This window comes from Ascaphus truei, chromosome 8 (assembly GCF_040206685.1).
Source record: "Ascaphus truei isolate aAscTru1 chromosome 8, aAscTru1.hap1, whole genome shotgun sequence".
In the NCBI taxonomy this organism is placed as follows: Eukaryota; Metazoa; Chordata; class Amphibia; order Anura; family Ascaphidae; genus Ascaphus; species Ascaphus truei.
Window position 1 is genome coordinate 51,706,920 of NC_134490.1, and position 16,826 is coordinate 51,723,745.

The 16,826-nt window shown below is 40.0% G+C and overlaps 1 protein-coding gene across 8 annotated transcripts in view; it reads left to right on the top strand.

Moving 5' to 3' along the window:
• Positions 1 to 16,826, top strand: part of ATRNL1 (attractin like 1) — a 662,687-nt gene that overhangs the window by 263,233 nt on the left and 382,628 nt on the right. For all 8 annotated transcript variants that reach the window (XM_075611983.1, XM_075611984.1, XM_075611985.1 and 5 more), the window contains one exon: positions 10,132 to 10,225. In XM_075611983.1, the coding sequence (XP_075468098.1) occupies positions 10,132 to 10,225 (94 nt within the window). The remainder of the gene's footprint in view (positions 1 to 10,131; positions 10,226 to 16,826) is intronic.

The following is a 16,826-nucleotide window of genomic DNA, read 5'->3' on the forward strand; positions in this document are numbered from 1 at the left end:
ACTTGATTTCTGCGGATTTCGTTCCGTAGACATTTTATTTCGTTTTGCCTCATCTCAGTAAGTGTTTATTCGTGATAATTTTGTAATTCAGGCTGTGTGTGTTCTTTATGTGAATAAATACAATTTATTTTATTTCATACTTTATTCAATCAAAGGATCGAGATGGTAAAGTGTTAATAAGCTTGGTCTGACATGACCGGCTAGTGATAATTTGGGCCCGCAGATCTAGGTATTAAATCCATATTTTTACCCTATGGATGCGTTTTCAATGTCTCCACAGTTGTACAGAGAGGGTATCCGTTTAATTTGGTCTGGCACACCTATCCTTAAATTATAAATATAGTAACCCAGAATAATTCTGTCTTATCTCCCAAATTGTGGTGCGTCTGATATGATTAACCATGCTGCACAAAAGCCGTGTCTCCTGCTATGTGTACTCAATCAGAAAACAGGACTGGTTCTTGCAATGACGTGTTTCCACCTAATTCGACTTGTGTTTGAATTTAGTAACTGCTCAAAACAATTTCACCAGTGCCGTTTACATTATCCCTTGCAATTAATATTTTTGTCTGCATTACATAGTTGAAATTAATATTGTGAAGTCTTCTACAAAACAATATTTCGAATACTATCCACATAGCATTAGATTGAACCAGCTCTCAGGATACTCTGATTTAGTCATCATTACCGGGACATTTGATGGTATCTCTCTTAGATTTGTATAACTATGGCTAAGAGACACAGACATCTTTCTATACAGAATGTTTCTCTATCCAGTTCATGGTGGTTGGGGAAAAAATGCTTCTCATACCTGTGCAGTGTAAGACAATGTGAACATGTGAAAATAAATGTGGGATATGAACAGTAAAGAAGGATTATACGTTTTGTTACATTAGTTTCTCTCAAGCCATAGTGTGTGTGTGTGTGTGTGTATATATATACATATACACACAGCTATATATCTGTATATCTTGTATTTTTCACCTTTTTAACCAAACTAATAGAATGTGCTATTACAAAAGTACATAAGACATTTCTACTTGTACAACTTATCACACATAGCGTTGCGCCCTCACATTGTGCCCCCTTCAACTTTGTCGGTGGCTGGAAGTTACGATATTGCACATCAGCAGATTAGTCTACTTCAGCATTGGAGAGATTAAGGGGTGCGTCGTGTTCATTTACAGTGCAAATATTCTCCCTTTCACCAAGCGCTCTTCTAATATCAAGACACCAATTGTTTTTTTAATTCACTTTTATTTAGGTTGCTGTAACCTTGTAACTGTAGCAGGGTTCATTTAGTTTCGATTCAACCTCTCCCCCTTTCAGCTGTTATCTGGGATCTATCAGGCACGACCTCTCCCTGTGCACTGACCATCTGTCTCTCATTAGGAAGTTACTGGGCTTGGCCTCTCTTCTTATTTCTGGCCTGTCCACTTTTATCCAAGCTGCATCATGCACAGCCAATTTCCTTCCTGATTGTAACACAGACTCTCATTAGGAAGGGTCTTTTATTGTTTTCTAGTTCCTGCTTTACTTCTTTGGAAAGTTATTATATGGGGAGGTAGACCAATGACTCCATAGTACTGGAAACAATATAAAGGCCTAGGATGCCGATCTCGGGCCCTACCAAGGGGGAAATAACCCCTTAAAACGTTAAATAAAACAGTCCGACACTGTTCTAGTGGGTATAAAAAGGGTCACAGCTTTATTAAACAATTGAACATAGACGGATAAAAGACTGCTGGCCAGCCATCATTGGGCCAAACCTTTCCAAAACCGCCCGGGGACTGGAATGCCTTAACCGAACAAAAACACAACCCCTGTGTCTACTGGGATCCAACGGTGAAGCTGGTACTGTGCAGCCACCTTTATTGATATTGGGAAGAGCCAGCCAGACTGTAAAGCCAGCAGCTACAGCCTACCGATTTACTTATTGGAGTAAAAACCAGGGTCGACCAAAGAGCCAGCACCTAAATCCCTACGTTTTCTGGATCCTGGACCGGTCTGGTCCGGCATTCCCGTCTTGCTGTTGCTGCGGTGATGATTGTCCTGTACTAGAATATATATTGTGCATGGTAATAAAACAAAAAACATATCAATTAAAGGGTGGGTGGGACCTTTCAATAAAAAAATGTCCTGCCCTTGTGCTCCGCTCATCCTTTTCTTATAGTCTGCTCCTCACTGTCTCCTCTATTCTCTCTGCTCCTCACTGTCTCCTCTATTCTCTCTGCTCACTGGCTCCTCCTCTATTCTCTCTGCTCCTCACTGGCTCCTCCCCGATTCTCTCTGCTCCTCACCGGCTTCTCCTCTATTCTCTCTATTCTTCACAAGCTCCTCCTCTATTCTGCCCGTAACTGGCTCCTCCTTTACTCTCTGCTCCTCACTGACTCCTCCTATTCTCTCTGCCCCTCACTGGCTCCTCCTCTATTCTCTAACACCTGGCTATGTACAGGGAGGCTATGCAGCCGTCCGCATGTAGCCAGATCTGTGGGCCAGCCTGATCACCAGCTGCCCCAGCTCGAACCCGGTGCGGTCTCCTCAGCCTTTGAGTGCGATGACAAGGGTTGCCAGGTGGCTTGTCCAAAAATACTGGACAAAATGGCGAAAGGTGCGACTCTCTCAAGAATCGTTGGTGATGGGAATGTTATTTATAAATGACCTGACTGTTACGTAATTTTTTCCAAATTTCACTCCAAGGGTAAGGGGTCTTGGGGGGGGGAGTTCCCTTCCGAGGATTTTTGTAGGAAATAGAATATGAAATAGTGCAAATTGATGCAAATTGGTGCGTGCTTGGAGTGAAATTTAGAACAAATGATGTAATGGTCAGATAATTTATAAATAACTGACCTGTAGTCATACAGGCCCATGGTGAGCAATACTGCACCCCTCCTCACCCTCTCTCTCACCCTTTATCCTCTCACCCTCCCACCCCCCTTTGTCTCTCACCCTCCCACCCCCTTTTCCTCTCACCCCCCACCCTTCATCTTCTCATCCCCCTCCCTTCATCCTCTCTCACCCTCCCTTCATCCTCTCTCATCCCTCCTCCCTTCATCCTCTCTCCTCCCCCCTCCCTTCATCCTCTCTCACCCCCCTCCCTTCACCCTCTCTCATCCCCCCTCCCTTCATCCTCATCCCCCCTCCTTTCATCCTCTCACCCCCGCCTCCCTTCATCCTCTCTCATCCCCCCCTCCCTTCATCCTCTCTCCTCCCCCCTCCGTTCATCCTCTCTCCTCCCCCCTCCGTTCATCCTCTCTCATCCCCCCCTCCCTTCATCCTCATCCCCCCTCCTTTCATCCTCTCTCACCCCCCGCCTCCCTTCATCCTCTCTCATCCCCCCTCCCTTCATCCTCTCTCACCCCCCCCCTCCCTTCATCCTCTCTCACCCCCCCCCCCCCTTCATCCTCTCACATACATGTCCAGTATTATCTCTCATTTTTTATCGGACAGAGTAACCAAATACCGGGCTGTCTGGTACAATACCGGACACCTGGCAACCCTAGCGATGACCCCATACTTGCGCCTATAACCTCTCTGTCCCAGCTACTAAGAACAAGGAGCTTTCACTTAAAAATAAGACCTTGTTTACAAACCATTGTCCACTTTGTCTGGGCGTCATCCTGTCTCTTTGCCTGGGGTAGACCCATTGGTCCTGCATTGCTCTGTTTGTTGCTGCACGATGTACATTGGCGATGCTGTGTACTGTAGAGATAGAGAATTATTTATTAAACACCTCATATGATGAAACATCCATCAAGGCAAACATCCATGTTCAGGAATGATGGGAAACTGAAAAGGGAAATACTGTGTGTCATTTGCATGTCATTACCCAGAATTCTTATCCGCCGGTTGATCACATTGACATGGCAATGGAGTGAATCTAGTTATAGGGACCTTTGTGAGACATGAAGACACACTCACAGTTTCTTAGCTAAACTGTACTGTGTACTATGGAGTGTTTTAGCACCTTGTTTTTTTTTTCTCGCCGTAAGTAAGATTGATTCTTCAAATGCAGATTCCGTAGCACAACAAACAGAACCAGTATTACAGATACATGCAGTGGTCAGATATAATGAGATACGTGTGATGAGGCCTCACCAGCAATTCTGGCATTAATCACCATTAAATTCAGGGGAATTCGTAGTTTGTGTTTATGAACTGAGCACCGAAAGTCAGGAAATCAGATCGATTTCCCCCAAAATACGACATTTGTCCTATTAATCTAAATGCAATTTTTTTCAGCGGCCCTGCGGCTATTCTCTCACTATTCATAACAAAGTACAATGGCTGTTTTAAGATATTAATAATTCAAGCGCACAAGCTTAGTGCACCGTGGCGAGGATATCATTTTACATTTCCACTTGTTCCTTCTGCATGCTGTAATGATGATTTACGGTCTGGAAATTAATAAGCAATCAGTGCGAGAGGCTTTTAACACCTACGTTTCTGCTGCAGCTATTTTTCCTCTTTGTAAAGAGCAACTGCAACCATCATGGAAAATACAATCTTTTGTTATACAGCTCTGACAGTTTGTAGCCCGCTGTGCATAAGATTTTGCTGGCACAAGTTCCTGTCTTGAAGAGCTTACAGTCTAATTTTTTTCCCCACAAATATCTTTATTTGAGTCACATGCATCTTGTATACATTTGCCTTTTTTTTTTTTTAATTAAAACATTTGGTTATACAAATTACAGTTTACAGTTTCCGTTCATCAACATACAAACGCGTGAAAGGGTAGGGGAAACTATCGCAACTTTTTCTGTTATATTCTCTTGGTTTGGTGCTCGTTATTTAGTAATATATCATTCCATAGGCCTGTAACTTGCATATACGTCTTTGTCTGTCTCTTTTTTCTAGTTTTTATTTATTTATTATTATTTAATTTTTGTTCCAACTTCTGACAAAGCCTGTAATCTGGGCTCAATCAGCTCTGCGTTCACCCCTTGCAGTATGTTTAATTGACTCTTCTTTTCCTCATCTCTGTTACTTACATCGTTATTCACTTAATGCATTCAAATAGATTGCCATTTATATAAAGATATGTATATAACTACCTTAACTATTAACCTAACTCTTAACTTACAGAAAAGGAGGGATTGGGGAGTGATCAACTAAACCATACTAATTGTGTAATGAAAGTAATAAATTTAATTTGATAATAGTGAGGTAGGTGCAACTGTGAACAATAGTGAATCAGAGAAAGATGAGGGGTACAGTAACCTGTACTCCAAAGGGAATTCACTTAAATGCACACTACCTATGTTTAAAATTTAACCTTTAATATCATATACTTAAAACATATATTACCACAGAAAATGTGCTAACTATTAAAAATAAATTAAATAAAGTAACTCGTGCAGCTAAGACAGCCTTTAATATCTAAATACTCCAATATCTCATTGAAACTGGAGAGTAAAGGGCTGCTGAAGGTGCACACAGCCAGAGTGAGCAAATAAGCCCAGCACTTCACTAGTTAGCCTAGTAGAATAGTGAATATAGTGGTGGCCGTTAATATCATATCATATAACCACCTGGACAGGTGCAGACCACTCCAGGAATCAGTACCCAGCCACTACACTAATTTTTATATATATGGCTAATCTAGTGAACGGCTGACAAACACTGTCTTAAAATAGCCCCAACGCGCGTTTCCCTCCTATTACGGAGCTTCCTCAGGGACAAAATTTGCAGCAGGGCTGAACCGAACGCTATTTAAACCCTTGTGTCGCCATGGCAACGTAACCAGCGTTCAGCTACTGCGCATGCGCAATAGAGCGCGAGCGCAACTACTGCAAAACACATCTAACCAACATTTCAACACAGATGAATAAGGTGCTGCGATTATACCTCCTAAACTGTGAAAGGAGATTTTCCAAGTGTTCCTCAGTCCGCTCGATGATCAGAGCGGAGATCAGGCGGCTACTGCGCATGCGCGAAGTGCCGTGCTTCTCCACTAACACAAACAGGCCACACATGCGCTGTATATCCAGCTAGATGAAGCTGGTGCACATGTGTGAACTAATAGGCACACAGACACTATCGGTAATGGTGCAGTATCAGACTTGAATAGAAGGCTAGTTCGCATTGTCAATGCGCATGTGTGGACAGAGTTATAATATAATACCTGCCCACACATCAATGCGCATGTGCAAACAGACATCCCCCAAACTTGAATGGCAAGTACACAGAGGATAAAGGCACAATAGCACCCAAGTGTTGAATGTCAGATGTGTGCAGTTGTTAGCCCTGTATTAACAATTCAGTGCGAGGACGTCATTAACTACAGTGAAAAATAAATAATAAATAAAATATAATATATACAGAATCACACAGCCTAAATAATTCCGATAATTGTCATTACAATGAATGGTATGTGTGAGTCAATAACACATTTTAATAAACCCAATACTGAAGAAAGACTGGGTTTACAATTAGGTAATATAGTCACTAGTTTAAATAAATAAACATTAATAGTGTCAACTTATACAACACCATGGTAGGCTAACACAACATAGCGGCAGAGTAACTCTGTAATGCATATCAGAGATAATTGGTACTGTCATATTTAGGAACAAAATGACAATCACAGAGATGGCCCTGTAAGGAATATATAGATATATGTATATACTTGGGAAGTGCCACAGAGCACTGTACCAATTATCTCTGATATGCATTACAGAGTTACTCTGCCGCTATGTTGTGTTATTTAAACTAGTGACTATATTACCTAATTGTAAACCCAGTCTTTCTTCAGTATTGGGTTTATTAAAATGTGTTATTGACTCACACATACCATTCATTGTAATGACAATTATCGGAATTATTTAGGCTGTGTGATTCTGTATATATTATATTTTATTTATTATTTATTTTTATTTTTCACTGTAGTTAATGACGTCCTCGCACTGAATTGTTAATACAGGGCTAACAACTGCACACATCTGACATTCAACACTTGGGTGCTATTGTGCCTTTATCCTCTGTGTACTTGCCATTCAAGTTTGGAGGATGTCTGTTTGCACATGCGCATTGATGTGTGGGCAGGTATTATATTATAACTCTGTCCACACATGCGCATTGACAATGCGAACTAGCCTTCTATTCAAGTCTGATACTGCACCATTACCGATAGTGTCTGTGTGCCTATTAGTTCACACATGTGCACTAGCTTCATCTAGCTGGATATGCAGCGCATGTGTGGCCTGTTTGTGTTAGTGGAGAAGCACGGCACTTCGCGCATGCGCAGTAGCCGCCTGATCTCCGCTCTGATCATCGAGCGGACTGAGGCATAGATATTACACTTGGAAACTCTCCTGTCACAGTTTAGGAGGTATAATCGCAGCACCTTATTCATCTGTGTTGAAATGTTGGTTAGATGTGTTTTGCAGTAGTTGCGCTCGCGCTCTATCGCGCATGCGCAGTAGCTGAACGCTGGTTACGTTGCCATGGCGACACAAGGGTTTAAATAGCGTTCGGTTCAGCCCTGCTGCAAATTTTGTCCCTGAGGAAGCTCTGTAATAAGAGGGAAACGCGCGTTGGGGCTATTTTAAGACAGTGTTTGTCAGCCGTTCACTAGATTAGCCATATATATAAAAATTAGTGTAGTGGCTGGGTACTGATTCCTGGAGTGGTCTGCACCTGTCCAGGTGGTTATATGATATGATATTAACGGCCACCACTATATTCACTATTCTACTAGGCTAACTAGTGAAGTGCTGGGCTTATTTGCTCACTCTGGCTGTGTGCACCTTCAGCAGCCCTTTACTCTCCAGTTTCAATGAGATATTAGAGTATTTAGATATTAAAGGCTGTCTTAGCTGCACGAGTTACTTTATTTAATTTATTTTTAATAGTTATCACATTTTCTTTGGTAATAAATGTTTTAAGTATATGATATTAAAGGTTAAATTTTAAACATAGGTAGTGTGCATTTAAGTGAATTCCCTTTGGAGTACAGGCTACTGTACCCCTCATCTTTCTCTAACTCTTAACTTAACTAATAGTGCTGAAATATTCCTATCTCTCTTTTCCCAAAGGTTTCCTATGTCGTTGGTTGTATTGAGCCATCGTCTGTACCTAATAGAACAATTCCCCGTTATCCTCTCCTCGATTTGATTCACAGTCTAATTTTGATGAGGTTATTTCTTATGCAAGTCTCCATAAATGAAAGAATCAAAACACCTTGCGCTACATTTGTTTTGTTTGTTTTTTGTTATAGGATTGAAGCAGGGATTCTCCAGAACTGAACCCCATTCATTACAGCTCTGGGGACACCTTGCTTCCAGATATACAGTAACAAAAACAGCAAAAAGAAAAAAGAATATGCTTGATTCCACTGTTCTCAACGAAAAGCAAAACATTCGTTTTTCACAAGACACAAATAAGAAAGCCCATTACTTTAAGAGTGATTCAATCTTTTTTGGGAAGCCAAGTAAACGGATAAGTTATTTACATATATATTTTGTTAATCCGCTAGTTTGAACTGGCCTTTTAATCGCTTTCACTGAGTATCATGTGAATGAATGCTTATTTCACATTAATTCTGCTATCATTTCAGCAAATCAAAATATCTCTTGAGCACATTCACAAGTCTCATACAGATCTGCAACCCTGCCCCTCCCCATTATCTCTTAGCATACAATACTTCCACTGCAGCCAGGGATTCTGGGAACTAACATGCAAATGAGCACAGTGTCACCTTTTGCATCATGTCCATTTTAACATGGACCCCTATAAGCTTATGCCTGCCGTATTACGCAGCTTTTCAGCACAGTCTTGGTTAAAGAAGTGCAGAGCCAGTAACCCTACTCACAGACAGCTATTTCTACCTTTTGGTTTTCATCAGTGGGAGACTGGTTATACTGGCTTTGCAATGTGAAGCTGGAAGAGATTTCAACCAAACATTAAAAAAGTTATGGGGAGTAAATAAGTGGTCGGAAGACAGCGGCCATATCTTTGTTTTCTGATTGTAATTGCTTTATTTCCGTTAGCAAATACCTACCTAAATAATGCCCTGTGGTTGTGTCAGGTTTGTGGATCAACATTACCCGTTTCTTACCAGTACCTAAAGATTGGCACACGGAGAAATGTCAACATTTTACTACTTAACATGCCCTCTGCTCAGGGTACTCTGCTGGGAAAATCACACCTTTTATAAAGAGATTTATACGCCTGGCATTTACTCTCTGTGTGTCTCTTGTCTGCTTGAACCAATTCATACATAAACATCAACCGTTCTGGTGTCTTTCAGACAGCTGCACTTTCCAAGGCCCTGCTTGGTTTTTATAAAAGTGTCTCAGATGCTTTATCCCAATTGAGGGCTTTGTGAAACCGGCACGGATTGAATGCATAATGACATCTGCATTTTGTTTGTAAATCTGGGGCATCTATACGTGTTGCACCCTGAAGAATTTGGGAACTTTCCAATCAACAACTGTCATTATCTGCAAGAGAAAAAATGTTTGTTTTTTCATTTTTTAAATATGCTTTGGAATTGTATGTCTGTATGACTTTTAAGTCTAAATATTCTTATTAATGCCCTTTTTGTAGCATATAAAATGAGACTTTGGTGTGTTTGTGCTGCAGACAGCATCCTAACATGTCTTTGTGATGTGTGCACATTCAGATCCAGACAGGCAGCAGTAGGATCTATGACAGTGAAATATTATATATCATGGTGAGAAGAAGAGATACACCACAATGACAGCTATTATTATTATTGTTATGAACCCTAGATGTTCATGTTATGTATCTTTGAAAATCAGCAGTTACATTAATGTGTTTGTTTGTACAATAATACATTGCACGTGTTGGTTTAAAAATGCTTAAGCGATGTTACACTTACCCTAATCTCTCAGTTGAACGTGTGGGCAAAGATTGATAAATTAGGACATATCATAAATAAATATAGGAACAGTGAGGTACAATGCAATCTCAATTATACTCTGAGTGTTTCCACCGATCCTAGATTTGACATGACAGAAACATAGAGTCCCAGATATCTGTTCACATTATGTTACACAAGCAATGTTAATATTATCATACAGTATTCAACCTCCTATTAAATGAAGATGTGCAGGCAAAGCATTGCTACATTATATCATATCCTGTATTTGCCTTCCTCATTTACAGCTTGTATATGCAATGGACATGCAAATATTTGTGAGATGCAAACTGGGAAATGCCACTGCACAACCAAAGGAATCAAAGGCGACCAGTGTCAACTGTAAGTAGTACGACGTTCCTCTGTGCTCGCGAGCGTGTGATTTGATTCTATGCTTCATGGGTCCAGCTTCTGCGGTCTTTATGTTCTCTGGAGGAGGAGCAGCCAACTCCAGACCTCAAGGGCGACGAACAGGTCAGGTTTTCAGGATATCCCTGCTTCAGCACGTGGCTCAATCAGTGGCTCAGTCGAAGACTGTGCTGAAGCAGGGATATCCTCAAAACCTGACCCGTTGGTCGCCCTTGAGGACTGGAGTTGGCCACCCCTGCTCTAGTTTGTCTAGTTGGCATACACAGGATTCACAGCATAGACAGAAGTGTTATTTATATACAACATGAGACATAGTCCTTACAGGTTCATCCATTTGCCAATCCCAGTTAATGTGCTTGGGTGAATAAACCCTGCCAATATTAATGCGGAGGGACCAAGTGTGTGTCTTAAAGAGCTCACAATATACAGTGTGGACTAGCCTTCCATTTCTCCAATAGTGTAAGAGTAGATGGAACTGCTTTAGAGTTTGTTTCAATATTAACAATTTGCTTTGCTGACTCATAAAATAGAATGAGCTAAAAAGTGCCTCATCCCTACCTTACAAAAAACCCAATAAAAAAAAACAAAGTGCCTCATGACTTAGCACCGCTTGGTAAATATGGCCCGTATAGCACCAGTCTCCCCAGAATGTTTTTTTAAAAACTTACCTGAACTGGGGGTTATTTTTAAAATATATATTTGTAAAAAAAAAAAATGCCAGTTCTGACACACAAAAACTTCAAACGTGGTCACTAATAGAAAGTTATTAAAGCATGGGCGGGAGGGGGGGTTATGTCGTGGCTTTCTAATGACTGCCAGAGCAAGCACGGGCCCGTGGCCATTTTGTGTTGGCGACATTGTGCCTCGTCCTGGGGATGCAGAAACCAACGAGTCCCTGGATGTCGGGGCAGCACTGCTAAGTTAGGGACACCTGGTTCAGGTTAGGGGGGAATATAAAAGTTGAGCAGCGCGGATTGCTATATGATGTACAGATGTTGCCGCCGTTACTGCTCCCGCCAGCACGTTGCAGCGAGACGCACACAAGCTCGCCAGCGGGAGCAGCTGCCATTACGCCCCTAAAAAGGGGATACCATACAGTTGCACACGCTAATACTCACCAGCAGGAGCAGTAACACCTGCTACATCTGTACGTATCCCTCCGTTACGCTTTACAGTAACAATGAAAGAAATGTTAAGTGAATGTATTATATGTGGTCTAGGTTTACACAAATGAATTTAGAAGCTGTATGCCTTTGAATGCACACTTTAAAACATGTGGTACTTTTGTTACAATGCAATTGTCATATATATGATTTATGCGTGGGGTTTTGAAGCGTGTAGGCATCTTTCACTGCCTTTAAATATCTTGTTACAACTTTATGATCGCTGACGAAACAGATGTCTGCATCTTGAATTGGAAAAGCTCCAAGGGGCGGCAGAAGCCCCTCTCCCATGCCCAGCAGGCTGGGGAAAACATTGTTACACTTTTTAAAGGAAGAAATGCACCAACTCAAAGCAAATGGTATTAATGAGCTTTCTCACTCTTCCCCTGCATGGAGGGGTGTCTAATTAATACGATAAAATTGCTTAACAATTTTCCTAGCTAGGGAACAGCACTGCGTGAAAAGTGTGGGTGAAAAAATAAAATGCCGGAGCGATTGTATTTAACATTAGTTGGACGGAGAAAGAAATCCCTGTGGCTAGAGAAGCTGGAGCTTTTCATTAGAAGGTAAAATTACAGCAATTAGTAACTCAGTCCTTTTATACGATGGAAGGGCTGACTTTTTTACATTAGGCAAGCGAGCGTGTCATGTTGACGGTACGTCTTATTGTTCAGTAGGGTTTCCCAGTGTTTGTGCCAGAAACCCCAGGAGGGGAGCGAAGCCTATATTAGCATGATGGGATACATTCATTTATTAGATTTTCTTGTTCGTGAACGTGTACCTTTTGGTGGACAGCAGTTTGTGACTCATCAGTCGGACTCTCAATATGATTAGCTGCCACTGAAATGCACATTCTCAGAGATGGAAGGACCCAAAATATTTTGGCTTCTTTGCTAACGGCACAGGGTTTGTCCCTGTGAATGCAGAATGTAAGTGACACTGTTCAGTGGCATGGTCATGCCCAGTGTCGTCTTTATTTTTTTTGTAGGCATATGTAATTTCTGTGTTTACAATGCGATGTAGAGTTAGGCACTACAGAGTTGTTGGCACTTCAGAGTTGGCACATTTCTTTTACACACATTGTACAATATTAATAAGTGGATTTGATACATTTAATTATAATGTGTGTGTCATAACACCTCTTGTTGATGCACCCACAATCACAAGCTGAGCACCCAACGCAAAACTTACAGCAAAGATACTGATCTATTCACGCAAAGAGACATAAGATCAAAATGACACAATTTGCTTCATACATCACTTCGCCCCCCCTCCCTTCTCCAAGTTTGAGTGCAAAAAGCATCTGACAGCGTTGGGTATCCTATTATGGCAATTATCAACCAGTGTGCTGTGACACAACCCTAAGCCTGGTATATCCCAAACATTTTATAGAGCAAGACAAATTAAAGACACACACAAATGCAGCTTTACACTAAAACATAGAAAATAAAAACATGGCATTTGAATTTACAGTAAAAAAAAACCAAAATCTGAAAAACAATTAATCGCCATAACCATAGCTTTAATATGCAAAACAATCACATAAAAGGAATAGGGGTGTCACCTGGATTTGAAAAATAAGCTAGTTGTGTTGCCAGTTTTTTGTTTCACCGTTAAATGGCGATGTCCTTTTGCACATGTTTAACCTTGATGGCAGGGCAGGGCATTTATTTTGACATGTTTGTTCCTTACAATTCTATAAAATATATGTAGTGGTTCAGATTTTTGTGGAATTAAATACACAAGCAATCTAATACAGAGTCTTTGGCAAAAAGAAACAAAGAAATGTTACCTAAAAATGAATTATTAAAAAGCACAGTGAACGTGGCTACAAAGTAAAATACTAACCGTGTAACACGATACGAAGTGAAACAATCTGTCTGCCAAAGACACAAAGGGATCCCAGCTTTCCTGCAGGATGGATTAAAGGACTAGGTTGTGTAGGGGGAATTTACAATCCAAAACAAATCGCTGTAACTTTGCAGACTGTAACAGGTTTAATAAGAAATTATAGACAAAATGTATACTGGACACCAGAAAAATGAGATTGGTTCTGCCTGACATGGCCTGGTAATTATTCCCCAGTAACTACTATTGACCTATGGTTTTCAACTCATTTGTTGAACTGTCACAATGTTGCAAAACTAGCGAGCAATTACTTGCCAGAAAATATGATGTAAACAGTTATACTGAAACCAACATTTCACCCATAGCAAAATGAAAGTTCAGTATTACAAATTAATAACTCTTTTCCCAGTTGTGGAATGATTAGATTTGTGTCTTACAAAGATCAATTTCCTCAGCAGGGGATAATACAATATCATTCTAAGGGCTTGAGTCACAGACACGACGTATTTGAAAAGACTTAGGCCCCGATTCACTAAGCAGCATTCGCCTATTAAACATCACGTTAAATTAAAGCTGCATTCCCGCCACAATTAAGCTGTTGATTTTGTTTACACCATGTGGATGGGAAAGTCTGTGGGATTATAATTAATAAAAGATCCCCAAGATTAAGACCACCACAAGAGTGTTATGTTGTTGAAGCTGGAATTAGAAAAGCTTAACCTCTACAGCACACCTCCTCTTTATAACAATTGCATTTAGTAAATGGTTTCTGCAATCTGTGGTCCGTGTAAGTAGTTGTTATTCCATTTGGTGGGCGCTGAAGAGGTGGCAATGCAGCAGATTTGACAGTGCAAGAGTCGAATGTCATATGTCAAAATCTTTCAGTCGAATGTTCTTGATAGAGATAGTTAAATACAGTAGCATGGAATATAAAGTTTTCTTCACAATTGCTAAGGATATAAATTATATATAATGTAAAACCCTATTAATTTAATGTAACCATGTACACCTGAACCCCGTTATTACGCGGCCCTTGGGGTCCACAGAATGAGACTGCATTATAACTAGGATCGCGTTAAATGTCAGTGCACGAGGATTTACCGGCATCTAGATCTCTCTCCTCTTTGCTGTCAGCTCTCTCCTCACTTCATAGGGCTGTGTCCACGTGCTCTCCTCTCTGCAGCTCTCAGCTCTTGTGTGCGGCGTCGCAGAGGAGGGTCACATGACACAACACACTTTTTTTTAAACATTCAATTCAATGCTTTATTGCTAACGGACACATACACACACCTACACCATGTGGGAATTGAACATTAATACATTTTAATGAGAATGAGAGCTGACAGCAAAGAGGAGAGAGATCTAGATGCCGGTAAGTCCTTGCGCGGCAAAATGGAGGTTTTCAGATCTTGGGAGCCACACACAGACCGCGTTATAAGCCATTCGCGATGTAGCGGATCACGCTATAACGCGGTTGAGCTGTATTTGTCATCATAACTCTGTGCCCAGGACATACTTGAAAACGAGAGGTAACTCTCAATGTATTACTTCCTGGTAAAACATATTATAAATAAATAAATGGGTAGAATACAAAGAAACGAGCCACAGTCCAAACAGTAGATGCAGTGGGAGATGTAATAGATATGGAATATCAAGCAGAGGTAAAACCTGTCAAACAGGTATTATCTAGGAGCATGCTATCCTGTAAAAAGCTCTATTAAACAGTAGCTACACGATACATATAGTATTGTTTAAAATTGAACCAGTATTGATAACTAGATTTCTCTTTGTTATGATGTCCTGTAGTGAGGTTGATTATTTAATGGATACAGTACATTTACTTACATTGAAGCATTCCTTCATAAATAATGCACTTCTATTTCTTAAGAGGTTTATTGAACAGTATGTGGGTATAAAAATCTGACCACTTCTCTCCTCAACTGCATTCATTTTTAAGATAATACATGTATTAAATAAAATATGATCTATTGTTAACCTTATTTAAATGTCAGTATCAATCCAAATAAGAATTAGATATGTTAAAATAATGGATTTTGAAATATGTCCACCAAAAGTGACATAAGCACGAAACCACTTTATCTCCTAAATGGAATAATCTGATCACATGCTTATCTCCTATTCCTTTCTGTGGGGTCAATTTACTAAATGGAGGTAATTCAAAAATGGTTATTGTACAGCCCCATTCACTAAGCCCATAGCCATTGAAACAAAGAACCTGTAAACCCCATACATAAACACCTCTGATGTCTATCTATTCAGATATCATGTATTTTAATGATAAAGTAAATGATAGGACATTTTTTTCCAACTAGTTCAAAGCAAACCATATGCCATTTTTGACTATTTACCACTAATTTAGTCCCACACTGTTAACAAACACAATACAAGTCAAATACTGTATGTAACATTGTTTGATACATTGATTGTTTAAGGAAATTTTTTTTCTAATTACTGTACATACTGTATAAGATATATATATATATATATATATATATATATATATATATATATATATATATATATATATTCACATTTATTTATTATTTTCAGTCCTTCAATCCACTGCTGGATGAAGCCTCTCTAATGATCTTCCAGGTGTTGCGTTACAAGTCTCTCTTCTCCATGTTGCTGCAACAAATTTTCTGATTTCTTCCATTTTACTTTTGGTCATCGTCTTGCTGTTTTGATATTCCTTGGAATCCAGTCGAGTACCGTCTTTGTCCAACGATGGTCATTTCTTCCTGCGAAGAATGTCTGACCCACTGCCATTTTTATTTATTCACCCATGTGATGATGTCTTTTGTTCGCTTTCAAATCCATTCATTCTTTTTCCTGGGTAATACCCAGCATACAGCTCTCCATACTTCTTTGAGTTGTCTGAAGCTTCTTAACTATCTTCACATTTAATGTCCATGTTTCACATCCAAATGTGACCACAGACAGGATACACTAATCAAACACTTTCCTTTTGAGGCACAGTGGAAGATTACCTTGCAAGATTATCTTGTTTTTTTCCCAAATGCCTCCATCCCATCTTCATTCTGGCATTGATTTTATTAGAAAGCTTTCCATCTGATGATACCTGCTGTCCAAGGTAGACATAGTCTTCGACTTCTAGTTCTTTGTAGAGTTGACACATTTGCTCAATGTCCCTTTGGTATTACTGAAACTCATACTGTATGAAGGCCCACTTTGTTGCTGGAGGTATTCTGGATTTGTGGCAAAAATAGCAATGTTATCTGCAAATCGTAGATGACTCAAGTTCTCACTTTGTTTTTGATTCCTTTTTCTTCCCAATTCAATATCTTGAAGAATGCAAGTGTTGCTGTGGAAAGCTTGGTGGCATGATGTCTCCCTGACACATTCCTTTGCTGATCATTATCTTTAATATATCTTCATGTAATCTAATGGTTGATGTGGCATTCTCGTAAATGTTCCTTGTAATATCAATGTACGCTTCTTCAACACTTTGTCTTCTTAAAGTATTTTAAACCGCTGAAGTGGAGACAGAATCAAATGCTTTTTTGTAATCTACAAATCCT